This window comes from Pteropus alecto, unplaced genomic scaffold (genome assembly GCF_000325575.1).
Source record: "Pteropus alecto unplaced genomic scaffold, ASM32557v1 scaffold13, whole genome shotgun sequence".
In the NCBI taxonomy this organism is placed as follows: domain Eukaryota; kingdom Metazoa; phylum Chordata; class Mammalia; order Chiroptera; family Pteropodidae; genus Pteropus; species Pteropus alecto.
In genome coordinates, this window is record NW_006434373.1 from 689,560 (window position 1) to 702,855 (window position 13,296).

Genomic DNA, 13,296 nt, shown 5'->3' on the forward strand with positions numbered 1-13,296 from the left:
AAAAAAAAAAAATCCATGACTAGAACAGACTAGGGGGATATAAAAATATGCTTAACATATTTGATATGGGATCTTTTCCCTGAAGCTTTCAATTTGGTCAAGAAAAAAAAGTAAAAAAAAAAGTACCTACGAATCAAAGGAGTGAATTTGGCATAAATGGAGATTAAAAAAAAAAAAAAGGAAAAAAAGAAAAGAAATGGCTCAATTTTAATAGAAATCAAATATTTTTAAGCAATTTATGCTGTCATGGCAGTATATGTAGCCAAAATCCCCTACTTCTAGGGAAAATACCGGTCTTTTTAATTGCAAAGCAACTTTAATACCAACCATTGTCAAAAAACAGCCAATAAGACACCAAGAGAATTGACAAAAAGTACTATAATGACATGCTGGCTGTCTAGTCTCAAGGATCAGACTCTGAATTAGGTTCACGACAAGCTGAGTAATTGTAGAACATGCTAACAGCTGAGCTTTAAAAACCATTCAGGTCAACTTCATAAGATATATAAATATCTAATCACTATGTTATACATCTGAAACTAATATATTGTATGTTAACTATAACTGGAAAATTAATTTAAAAAAAGACTCAGACCACATCAGCAATTACTATATTCTGTCGTATAGTATAGCCCCTTGCTTATTTACAGATAGCACCAGTTTGTACTTGAGATCTGGAGGCCTCAACTCCTCCTCCCCAGCACCTGTACCCTGAGCAGCTGCCTGTAGGACCTAGAATCTAGGCCAATGGAGGACCAATAAAACAGTGTGTCAAGCAAGAAGTCACAGTTGTGTGAGAGGTGGGGTAGTAGTAGCTCTCAAGGCAAGAGGCATAAGACTGAGCAAAAGAGCCTTGAAAATTTCAGGCCCCTGCCAGGTCAGGATGGTTTTTTTTTTTTTCCCCCTGACCTTCCTGTTTCTTAGTACTAGATTGATAAGGGATTACTGTAGAAGATGTGACTTGATAGTAAGATGAGTTCCACAAGCCCAATGAGGACGTCTTCCTTTCCAGTGAAGAACACACAGGCATGCCCATGACTTCACCCAGTCCTTCCAGTCTACGATGAGAGGAGAATACTTCAACTTCTACAGGATAATCAGTGTAACTTCAGGATGACTCTTAACCCTCTTATTCTCAGTAGAATTTACTGAGAGTATGCTCTAGTGTCTTTGACCAAAAAAAAAAAAAAAAAAAGCAAGATTTCCTTTTTAAAATACATACATATCGGCACAGGCAGATTTAACAAAACTAAACCAAGCTTTGATGAGAGGGGACAACTACGAAACACGGGGAGGGGAGCAGGGTGTCTTAGACCCATCCCACAGTGAGAGGTCAGCTCAGCGACCAAACTTCTGACAAACTACTTGATGGAACAGAGTGAGTGATGCCCACAAGCTCCAAATACCCAAGGACTCTCAAGATGGAAGATCAAAGCCCCAGGTAACCCTATGTGGGACATGAGCATGCGTCTGGGGAGGAGAGCTACTGACTGGGGCTCAGGTGTGAGGACAGCCTCACATCTGTACCTTTTCCATTTGGAATCACCAACATATGTCCTCCATTAGAAAAGTAATGAAAATGCAGGGCACTGACAGTGGGGAGGATGTATATGTGTGGGGATAGGGGATATGTGGGATATCTCTGTACTTTCGACTTTGCGGTGGTGAATCTTAAAACTGCTCTAAAAAATGTCTATTTAAAAAACAAAGTAATTAATTAACCTAAACACAAAATTAGTCTATTGTCACATCTCTTTTTAGACTAGAAACAGTAGCTCTTTTTACAGGGCTTCAGTGCACTCATGACCTGGCACCTCACTTCAAAGCACCACTCCATTTGAGGACCCCCAACAGGGGAGGCCAGATCATCTCTGTGTTCAGAAGCCTTCGAAGCAGAAGAAAAGTTGTAAAGGTGAGGAGCTGTATTCTATGACCACATTCAGGACCAGTTTCAGTGAGGTTACTGTACTGAGCCAGTAAGCCAGAGATGACTATCATTTCCCAAGACTTTCTGACAGTTTTTGCTTTTTCCTTTTGCTCTTGTGACCTGAGTGAGGTTGATGCAACCCAGATATATTCCGCCAGGTGTGAAACCCAGCCACTTGGAGATCTGTAATTGTGAACACAAATAACTCGAAGTATTTAGCTTGTTGCTCTAAGCACCACTTGGTTAGCCACTCTGCCTGACAAAGTCACCTTCCATCTGCCCAAGGCGGTTCATGTTAGCATGTGCATACACCTGGATCTGCTGCCCTCAAACACTGTTCAGGCCAGCCTGAGGGAGGAAGTCCTTGCATTCCATCAGCCCCTGCAGATGAAGACAGTGTGCTCACCCAGCTCCAGGCCCGTTTGTGTGGTGGAAAAGTTGAGCCCATTTCCTTTAGAATTCCCTGCTGCTCCAGCTTGCACTGACCTCCACCTTTAAGCACTGCACACTTGCTACTAGTTGCATTTCTCCCAGTTTAACTTTGTTTCTTTTAGTCCTAGCTCTGTCAAGGGTCAGCAAATTTTCTCTGTAAAGGGCCAGATACTAAACATTTTATTTAGACTTTGTGGCTGTCCAGTACCTGTCCCAACTCGGCTCTGCCACTATGAACATGAAAGCAGCCGCAGAATTAGGTAAGTCAATTATCATGGCTGCGTTCCAATTAACACTTTAGTTATGGGCAATGAAACTTGAATACCAAATAATTTAACGTGTCATTAAATAGTCTTTTGGATTTTTTTTTTATTTTTATTTTAAATATATAAGCATAAAAACCATTCTTGGCTTTTACTGGTCATACAGAAACCAGAGGCAGGCTGGAGGAAGCCTATAAGCCAGATTGCTGGCCCTGCTAGTAGCACCTACATCTCTGAGGACTTTAACAAACTGGACAAAGGGCTGACTGGTTCATTGTGTAGAACAGCTCTAGTGACTGTGCAAATTAGCCACTCTTCAATAGTCACTCTGAGCCTTCAAGCAAGACTGCTGGGGAACACTGCAAATCAAAGGCCCGCCAGTGGCAGGTCCAAAGATTAGAAAAAGGTATGTGACTGTCTTTAAACACACCTTCCAGAAGGCAGAGACAACTTCCCCAAGGCAATCGCCCCTCAGGAAAATTAGAGATGAGTGAGATCTGGAGAAGAGAGTTTTATTAAGTCATAGTAAAATGACAGCCCTATTTACTACTTACTCTGTGCTGAGATAAGCACTTTGCACACATTTCCTTTTTAATCCTAACAACCTTCTAAGATAGGTTATTATCCTTATTTTACAAGTGAAGGAAATGAGAGGTTGACTACCCTATCCATGACCATGGAGCTGGGAAGGGGCTTGGAGCCCTGTTAAGACCAGAGACCACCAGTGGAGTTAAACTGGCAGGTACACCCTTGGGAGTCATGATTCCTCCAGAAAGGCACTCCTGGTCCTAACATAACCTGCCTCTGGGCCTGCCTGAGCCGAACTAAGGTAAGACTAAATCTCTGCGTAAAGACAGCTGGCTTGAATCGAAAGAGGTTCTGTGACACTGTCCCCATTAGCTCTAACAAGGGAAGACACAGAGAGGGTTTCAATTGCTTTGCCCTTTTACCCTTTTTAAATCATATTTGTCCACCTCAATCTAAAGAGGTCATCTCTAAACAGAAAAAAAAGTTTGATGGAGAGTTCTCCTAAGATAGAAGCCACTTGCTCTGTCCCCAGCTGTAGAGATGTTCATTCACATAATTTCCTCAGACACCAGGGGACTTATGCATTCACTGGGGTTATACTAATGGCATTAGGGCCAAGGTCAGTGTCTTACCTTCCTTACTGAAGCTATTGTTTGAAAGGTATGCCTGGATAGTGGCATCACGGAATGTGACAGTTACATTATTCATGTGGATCTGGTTGCTGCTCACACATCTGTATTTTTTATTTATGTCTGCCATGATGTCAGTTATGGATTCCACAGTCTTGATCTCTGTTTTTTAAAAAAAAAAACACATAAATTTTTAACTACTTGAAGTATTTAGTTAAAAGTAATTTTATATACTCCCCCAACTCAATTTTCTTTACTTCATAATTGGTCAATTTTTGTTCTTACCCTTGGAGCTTGCATTGGGGAAAATCTGTGTGTCTGCCAAGTTATAAACAAAACTCATCATCTGGACACTGTAACGTGTTGCATTTCTTGTGAAATTGAGGGTCAGTGTATGTCCTCCTCCAAAAGCAATCATGAGAGTGGGGTCAGAAGCATTCTCTTTACCACAGGAACTGCTATTTAATACTTTTGCATTAGATGGAAGGTCAAAGCTCACATTCTAGAAAAAACACAATGACAACAGAACCCAGTTAGAATGTAGGTTATTAAAGATATTCAGAAAAAAAAACAAATAAAGATCTTCTGTAAGTCCGATATAAAATTAGACCTCAGTTCTATCTCTGATATCATTGTTAAGGGTAGTCATTTTCAATATTAACAAAAACACAAAGTCAGTAGTAAAGTCAGGAACAAACTGAAAAGTAATTCAAGTGTAAGGAAAAGTTGACTTCATTATTTATTAAAAATAATTCTTCATTAATATAATTTTAATTTATGACAGAATTAAAACTAAAGTTACTTTGGTAAATGAAATAATTCATATTGGGCTTCAGGATGAATGGTTTATTTGTATTTGAAAAAAGCTATTACTACTTGTTAGCTATAGAAATGTTTATTTAAAGAATATTTCTCTTTAAATCAAGAAAAGAAAGTGTTTATGCAAAATTGTTTGAGTTTACTATTATGTACAAAACAAACGAGAAAACAACCTAATGTTCATCAAAATGAATGGGACTAAGCTGTCCTAAAAAATGACAGAACTATTTGAGGTGACAAAACCATGTTTTGTGAAGCAGTAAGGCACATAACAGCGTATGTATGATCCCAGTTGTGTAATATAACATATAACAAAATGACTGTTTTAAAAATCCAAGCCCACTCCCAAAAAAGGTGAAATAGAAATTAAAAGGTGCTTGGGCAAGTCTAGAATTTGAGACATTTCTATGGAACAAAACCTTCCCTTTCTTCTGTTTTGACAGAGACCACATCTGTATCTAGACCAGTACAAATGAATTAATGAGGCACCAGCAATTGGCACAAAGTCCAGAGTACTCTAAAGAAACTGCTGATCTTCCCAGCAATTCTGGGACAAATTGTTGCCCTTCTGAGTGGTGGTAAAAAGATATTGGTGCTGTCAATATGGAGGTAAGGAAAAATGTTGGTTTCAACAAAGAATTGAAAATAATATTTGGTTTAGGGATATATTTAAAAGGGTAAATTTTTAATACAACAAGTGAAATGCCGATTAATAGGTAACCGACAAAGGAAGAAATATAAATAAGTGCTGCTAATTTGTTAGAAAAATGCTCATAATAAAATAGTGAAAGCAGAGCACAAATGGTTTGTATATTATTACTTCAGTTTTAGTATATTAAACAGCATAGGCTACTGATGAGCCAAGAAGGAAATATGTAGGGAGAACTGTGTAAAGGTGAGAGCATTTCTCGAACACTGATTTGAAAATTTTAAGTAATCTTCACACACACAAACACACACACACACAAAATGCGTGAAGTATCTTGGTGTTTCCTACCTTAAAACCACTCTTGGTATTATAGTTGGTCAAGAAGGTAGCGGAGAAGTTGGCCATTATACATGCTGTCCCATTGACATCTCTCACCGTAAACACTGCTGACGCACTGTGCAAGAAGCCTGCTAACTCCAGGAAAACCAAAAATTACCAAACACCTTTGAAAATACTACTGGGTATTTCTGTCGTCTACAAGCGTAGCAATAACGGATTTTATTAGGAGATTCCATTGTGCTTTTTTAAGACTAGACACACTGATTACCTAAGCTAGGTTCAGCTGGGTCTTCTGTCCCTCCTGGATACAATTTTGAAAAATGTTATCTTTCTAAACTCACCTGATCAGTTTGCCACCTGGTCAATAGCTCTTTAATGTTTTACTTCAGAATATTTATCGAAAAATCACAAGGTCAATTTGAGTCACCCCCTGGGCATATAGGTTACTTAACACTCGTTCCTCAGAGCATCTCTGGGAAATTTGGTAGAGTCCTGGATCTCTCACTGTGGACCTAAATTATTATTTAAAATTAGATGTTTTTACCTCTCATGGACTGGTGGTGTGGCAGAAAAGCCATGGACTCAAAGATCTAAGCTTTTTGCCCAATTTCAAAAAACAAGGATTAAACTGAACCTGTACTTGGCTGTGTGACCTAGAACATCAGTCGACCTTTCTAGGTAGGGCTGCCATATCCCAGGGAGGGAAGAGACAGAATAAAGTTCTTGCGGGTCCTAGCTTGAGAAAGTTCTCAAGGCCGGTGCCATCTCTGGCTTCATCATATCTCGTTGCCTGATCAAACAGTTTAGTAGCAAATGTAATCCGATCACTATGGTAGAGCTAAGGAGGTAACCTTACAAGCTGTACATTTTATTTAGTATATTGTTCTTTCACAGATGGGAAAAATAGGTGTTTTCACTAGTTCTAAAATCAAACAGCTGTCAACCACTGCCATGTACTGTAACATTCAGAATTGATGGACCCTCTCTTGTCTCTGCTGCTACAAGCTCCTGCACACCCTTTCACTGAGCATTTCCACACCTGGCTATGATCACTCTAAGTGTAAATATGACTCAGGCATACTCAGAGGACACTCAATTAGCTTTTCATTCTAAACGCCCTTGTCCCTGGCAGAGTAAATGTCTCCAATGAAAGCAATTCATTTTACCCTTGGGACTTTCACAAAATAATATCTTCAGAGCCAACAATTCAAGCCTGAAGCAAAGAGCATGGGCAGAAACACCACCTATCTTCCTATAAGCATCTGGTAAAGGAAATACCAAAAACTGTGTTCGTCAAGAAAAGCTGCTACATGAAAATGAAGCAAACTATGGCAAACAAGGAAACCAATGCAATTTTTTGTCTGTTTTACTTAATAAATTTTTAACCCACCCCTAGATTATTTGGTCAAGATTACACTAAAAGCATTACCAATGAGTGAATATTCCACTTAAAAAACTTAGAGATGGGTAGTGAACACAATGCAATATATATATACCTTACTGTTGAATTGTACACCTGAAGCTTACTGGATTTCGTTAACTAATGTCACCACAATAAAAATAAAATTAAAAAAAAAGTTGAATTGTACCTGAAGCTTACTGGATTTCGTTAACTAATGTCACCACAAAAAAAATAAAATTAAAAAAAAAAAAAAAAAGAATTGAAAACAACAACAACAAAAACCACTACCTGGAGAAAATTATTCCATACCTGTTTTTGACAAAGCAAAGGTTTTTAAAAACACATGCCTTCTGAGCAGGACGGGTAAGCATAACGGAGGCAAAAGGAGGGCTGGCAGACAGAAACAAAGTGTGTATTAAAGCATGGAGTCCGAAGCCAGAGAAACACTGGATACTGACCCAGCTTACTGTTTACGTGGGCCACATGGGCTCCCTCAGGCCTTCAAGGCTCACACCTGGCCCTGGCCTGGCTGCTGGAGAGTCAGTCACATGCAATCACATGTGCCATGGGCACAGCAGGTCACTGCCTCCCATGGGAGCATGCAGAAGTCAGTTCTCACTGAGCTGCCCTTCTATAAAACAGATGCCTAAATCATTAAAAAAAACTTTTCTACTGACTCAAAATACTTCATTAGGAAGCATTTCACATTAAGTAACTTTCTATCACACAATTTTTTCATTTAGTAAATATGTTGAGGGTCTGATCTTTCAAAGAAAAACAAAGTAGTATTACTAAAAATAAGTTTTAGCAACACGAGATGCCCACATTCATTATGGAGAGGTCCCCAAATTTCTGATTATTAAAACAAGAAACTTACCCAATAGAAGCCAGTTCTGGTCAAGAGAAAAATGTCTACAAGACCATTAGAACATAAAATTCTGAGAGAAATATATGTATGCTAATAGTCAGAAATTTTTGTTTGTTATTTTTAAGTGAAAATGTTTGTGTTATTTGTTGAGAGTTGTCTGTCTCAAAAATCAGCCCCCTGGTCTGCTGGCAAATCTCTAACAGTCAGATGTGAACCTGGTCATTTCTCCAGGAGATATATAAAGGAAAATCTTTGGCTTATTCCTTCAAAATACTACATGTAGAAATTCTATTTTCTAAAACAAGTGCAGCTGTGGGAAGTAGTAAGTGATATGGTTCTATGATAGATTCCTCCACTACATATTAGCTGTGTGACCTTGGACCAGTAGCAATAGCCAGAGCCAACACATGCAGAGCATTCAGTATGGGCATTAGCATCAATTCTAATGTTAGCTGTTAAACATTCAGTGCTATAGTGACTCATCTATCATGTTCGTCACTGAATCCACAGTATCTGACACAAAATGACCTTTCTAGATAGGGCTGCCATATCCCAGGGAGGGAAGAGACAGAATAAAGTTCTTGCGGGTCCTAGCTTGAGAAAGTTCTCAAGGCCGGTGCCATCTCTGGCTTCATCATATCTCGTTGCCTGATCAAACAGTTTAGTAGCAAATGTAATCCGATCACTATGGTAGAGCTAAGGAGGTAACCTTACAAGCTGTACATTTTATTTAGTATATTGTTCTTTCACAGATGGGAAAAATAGGTGTTTTCACTAGTTCTAAAATCAAACAGCTGTCAACCACTGCCATGTACTGTAACATTCAGAATTGATGGACCCTCTCTTGTCTCTGCTGCTACAAGCTCCTGCACACCCTTTCACTGAGCATTTCCACACCTGGCTATGATCACTCTAAGTGTAAATATGACTCAGGCATACTCAGAGGACACTCAATTAGCTTTTCATTCTAAACGCCCTTGTCCCTGGCAGAGTAAATGTCTCCAATGAAAGCAATTCATTTTACCCTTGGGACTTTCACAAAATAATATCTTCAGAGCCAACAATTCAAGCCTGAAGCAAAGAGCATGGGCAGAAACACCACCTATCTTCCTATAAGCATCTGGTAAAGGAAATACCAAAAACTGTGTTCGTCAAGAAAAGCTGCTACATGAAAATGAAGCAAACTATGGCAAACAAGGAAACCAATGCAATTTTTTGTCTGTTTTACTTAATAAATTTTTAACCCACCCCTAGATTATTTGGTCAAGATTACACTAAAAGCATTACCAATGAGTGAATATTCCACTTAAAAAACTTAGAGATGGGTAGTGAACACAATGCAATATATATATACCTTACTGTTGAATTGTACACCTGAAGCTTACTGGATTTCGTTAACTAATGTCACCACAATAAAAATAAAATTAAAAAAAAAAAAAAAAGAATTGAAAACAACAACAACAAAAACCACTACCTGGAGAAAATTATTCCATACCTGTTTTTGACATAGCAAAGGTTTTTAAAAACACATGCCTTCTGAGCAGGACGGGTAAGCATAACGGAGGCAAAAGGAGGGCTGGCAGACAGAAACAAAGTGTGTATTAAAGCATGGAGTCCGAAGCCAGAGAAACACTGGATACTGACCCAGCTTACTGTTTACGTGGGCCACATGGGCTCCCTCAGGCCTTCAAGACTCACACCTGGCCCTGGCCTGGCTGCTGGAGAAGTCAGTCACTGCAATCACATGTGCCATGGGCACAGCAGGTCACTGCCTCCCATGGGAGCATGCAGAAGTCAGTTCTCACTGAGCTGCCCTTCTATAAAACAGATGCCTAAATCATTAAAAAAAACTTTTCTACTGACTCAAAATACTTCATTAGGAAGCATTTCACATTAAGTAACTTTCTATCACACAATTTTTTCATTTAGTAAATATGTTGAGGGTCTGATCTTTCAAAGAAAAACAAAGTAGTATTACTAAAAATAAGTTTTAGCAACACGAGATGCCCACATTCATTATGGAGAGGTCCCCAAATTTCTGATTATTAAAACAAGAAACTTACCCAATAGAAGCCAGTTCTGGTCAAGAGAAAAATGTCTACAAGACCATTAGAACATAAAATTCTGAGAGAAATATATGTATGCTAATAGTCAGAAATTTTTGTTTGTTATTTTTAAGTGAAAATGTTTGTGTTATTTGTTGAGAGTTGTCTGTCTCAAAAATCAGCCCCCTGGTCTGCTGGCAAATCTCTAACAGTCAGATGTGAACCTGGTCATTTCTCCAGGAGATATATAAAGGAAAATCTTTGGCTTATTCCTTCAAAATACTACATGTAGAAATTCTATTTTCTAAAACAAGTGCAGCTGTGGGAAGTAGTAAGTGATATGGTTCTATGATAGATTCCTCCACTACATATTAGCTGTGTGACCTTGGACCAGTAGCAATAGCCAGAGCCAACACATGCAGAGCATTCAGTATGGGCATTAGCATCAATTCTAATGTTAGCTGTTAAACATTCAGTGCTATAGTGACTCATCTATCATGTTCGTCACTGAATCCACAGTATCTGACACAAAATGTCAAAAAAGTATTTTATTTAACAAGACTTGTAATGCATTTGCTATGTGCCAGGTACTGCTCAAAGCACTCTGCAGTTAATTAAATTATCATGACAATCTTTACTGGTAGGCACTATTATGATTCTCCTTTACTAATATGGAGACACGCACAGAGATGTTAACTAACTTGCTCATGGTCACACTCTGAGTGATGCAAAACCAGATCTAGAATGGGGTCTGCTGACTCAGCATGTGCCTATACATGCTTGCTATGGACTGAACCATGCTTTCTCTCTAGCACTTGGTGAGCAAGCAAATATGCTTTGAATTACGAAACACTTGCTTTTGAAATGAGATTGCCATCTGAAAGAACAAGTCAATAAATTTCTTCATTGACTTTTTTAAAGAAATGACTTCCTAGTTTGTCTCGATTTAATTTTTTTAAATCTAGTACTTTCTTCTTCTTAATCAGTGATACATAATCATCTATTAATATTTAAAGGAAAGAAAAAAAGACCAAAGTTCCATCTCAGACAACCTATGTTGGCAGGGCACAAGTAGGTATATTTCTAAAAAGCTGACATATGCATGTTTGGTTGGGGACCACTGCTGTAATGCTGGACATCTCCATGTGTATGTAGTGAGCACTAACTATGTGTGAGACAGAAGGTGGGCCGTAATATGGGGAAAAGAGATATATGTGTAAAACTAATAACTCAGCTGAATTGATGCTCTAGTAGAAGCACATACATGTAGTCAAGTTCTGTGGACACAGAGAGGAGAGGACTAATACTGCCTGGGATAGGTCTAACAATATAAATTCAAAATTATGGACCCCAAACATTTTAACCTCAAATCTATTGAAGAATTTGGTTGCCAACCTGGGTTAATGACAAACTCAAATCAAGGGTAACGTTAGCATAAAACTTTTCAAACTTCCTACGTGATAATTCTTCATTTGGAAAGGGAAAAGAAGTCATCTAGTTGACATCACTGGTTTAGAGTCACATGATGTAATCATACTTAATCTTACATAGCAAAAAGTTTCAGTTCATGTTTATCTATGCTTTCTATCAAGTATTCAAACACAAAAGAGGGTTTCAGTAATTTATAATCATTAATGCAGGAAGAATTACTAATTTAGACGTTTGTAGTATTTTTAGAAGATGCTTTTTGGTGAAACTGTGCATTAAATTAAACATGATTTAAATAGACCTAAATCCAAGTTAACAGACCTTTTCTAAAAGTTGGATTTTTACTGAATGTAAAACTTAAAAAGATATGGCAACAGGCATTAAAAAGCTAATTCCACAACTAATACTCCAATCTATTACAATGTAGGAAATTATGAAAATTTTTCATTTTTAAGGTGTTTTTAAAACATAAAACAAAACATGAAAGTTCTAATGCTTGAGGGCTCTTCTAAAAAAGAACAATGCAGCCATTCTGACATGACAAAACTTGTTCCGGCACCTCCTCTTGCAACTAATTACACATGCCAGTGAACAGCAAGGCTTTGGGTTTACTGCTAGAATAAGGTAATCTCTCGTGGCTATTCATGTAGTTCAAATAACTAATTTTACACAATAGGCACAACGAAAACATGAAACCAAAATTCACTGTTGCAATAACAGAATTTTATAGTATGGGAATTAGAAATATTTAAAGAATTCATGGCAAGATGTGCAGGAATGTGTTTATCTAACTCACCTGAACTCCCACCAGCTGTCTTCTGTATATTTCTGATCCTAGCACTTGGATGAATCTTCCCATTATTATTTGGGAGAGGGGTGAGAAAGCGTGCCATAGAGGGCCTCTAAACACTTAAAATCAAACCATGAAGTGATTCCCGTTTAAAAGACAACACATATTGCTCTTTCTTATTGGGACAGATAAATGAAAACAAAATTCTTCAATTAATAAAATACTAAGCACCCACTGACTGCTTCTATGAATTCTACAAACTGATGGAGAGCCAAATGTTCCCCAACATGTCAATGGAGTCCCTCATTTTGACTCATAGGAACCAGCATGCACAGACAGTGGCAGCAGGTCTTTACGAGGATTCACTAGAACACTGCCACTGAAAGACCAAGGCCTACTCCTACCTCTCATTTTGTTCATTATAGGCTCTCCTAAACTCATAAAGACAATTTTAAGTCATTCCAACACAAATTTAAATCCATAAACACACACATAAGCATTGCAAGCCATGCTGAAAACCGTGCGAAGGTTAAAGCACCAAGGTCGAATTCTAAAAGGCCGGGATCACCACGCCGCCCTATTCTCTCTTCCAGTTAAGATCCGTTTTGGAAGGAACTCCATGTGGGTCACCCACTGGGAGCACCGAAGGACAGCGCAGGTCCTGGGGTCTTGGGCCGCAAAGCCTCACCTGGACCTCCGTGGCTAAACTTGCCCATAAGTTAAAGGAACAAAGCACAGCATTCCAGAAACCACCAAGCCACCCAAGTCATTTTCAACTTAACATCCCAGAAAACAAGTTTAGTGACCCGAGGGTGGAAACAGGCCCTCGAGTGAGACCTCAACCCTCCCTAGTCCACCTCTGGGCAACTGAACCCAACACCCCAAGCAGCGGCCAGGGGGCTCCATGCCAGACCCCATGCGCGGACTTCACCCGGTGCGGGGACGACTTGAGAGCCCGCCAACCTCCGGGGACTCCAGGCCCAGCCCGCAGCTCCCCCTCCCACCTCGAAGCCCTTTCCCCGCCCCAGCACACCATCCCCGCAGCCCCTCATTCTCCCGGGCCCCACCGCGCAGCCCCCAGATCCCTTATAGTCCCTTCTTCCCCGCGGCCCCTCGCTCCGGCCCTGCCCTTACCGAGTAGCAGCAGGAGCAGCGGCTGCCGCCGGGCCCCGCCGGG

At 39.4% G+C, this 13,296-nt stretch overlaps 1 protein-coding gene across 1 annotated transcript in view; it reads right to left on the reverse strand.

Moving 5' to 3' along the window:
* The window catches only part of LAMP1 (lysosomal associated membrane protein 1), a 19,650-nt gene extending 6,360 nt beyond the window's left edge, over positions 1-13,290 (reverse strand). The window contains exons 1-4 of the mRNA XM_006909397.3: positions 13,254-13,290; positions 5,596-5,717; positions 4,065-4,281; positions 3,783-3,941 (exon numbers count right to left, since the gene is read on the reverse strand). Of these exons, the coding sequence (XP_006909459.2) occupies positions 3,783-3,941; positions 4,065-4,281; positions 5,596-5,652 (433 nt within the window). The 5' untranslated portion in view covers positions 5,653-5,717; positions 13,254-13,290. The remainder of the gene's footprint in view (positions 1-3,782; positions 3,942-4,064; positions 4,282-5,595; positions 5,718-13,253) is intronic.
* Between the last annotated feature and the right edge of the window lie 6 nt (positions 13,291-13,296).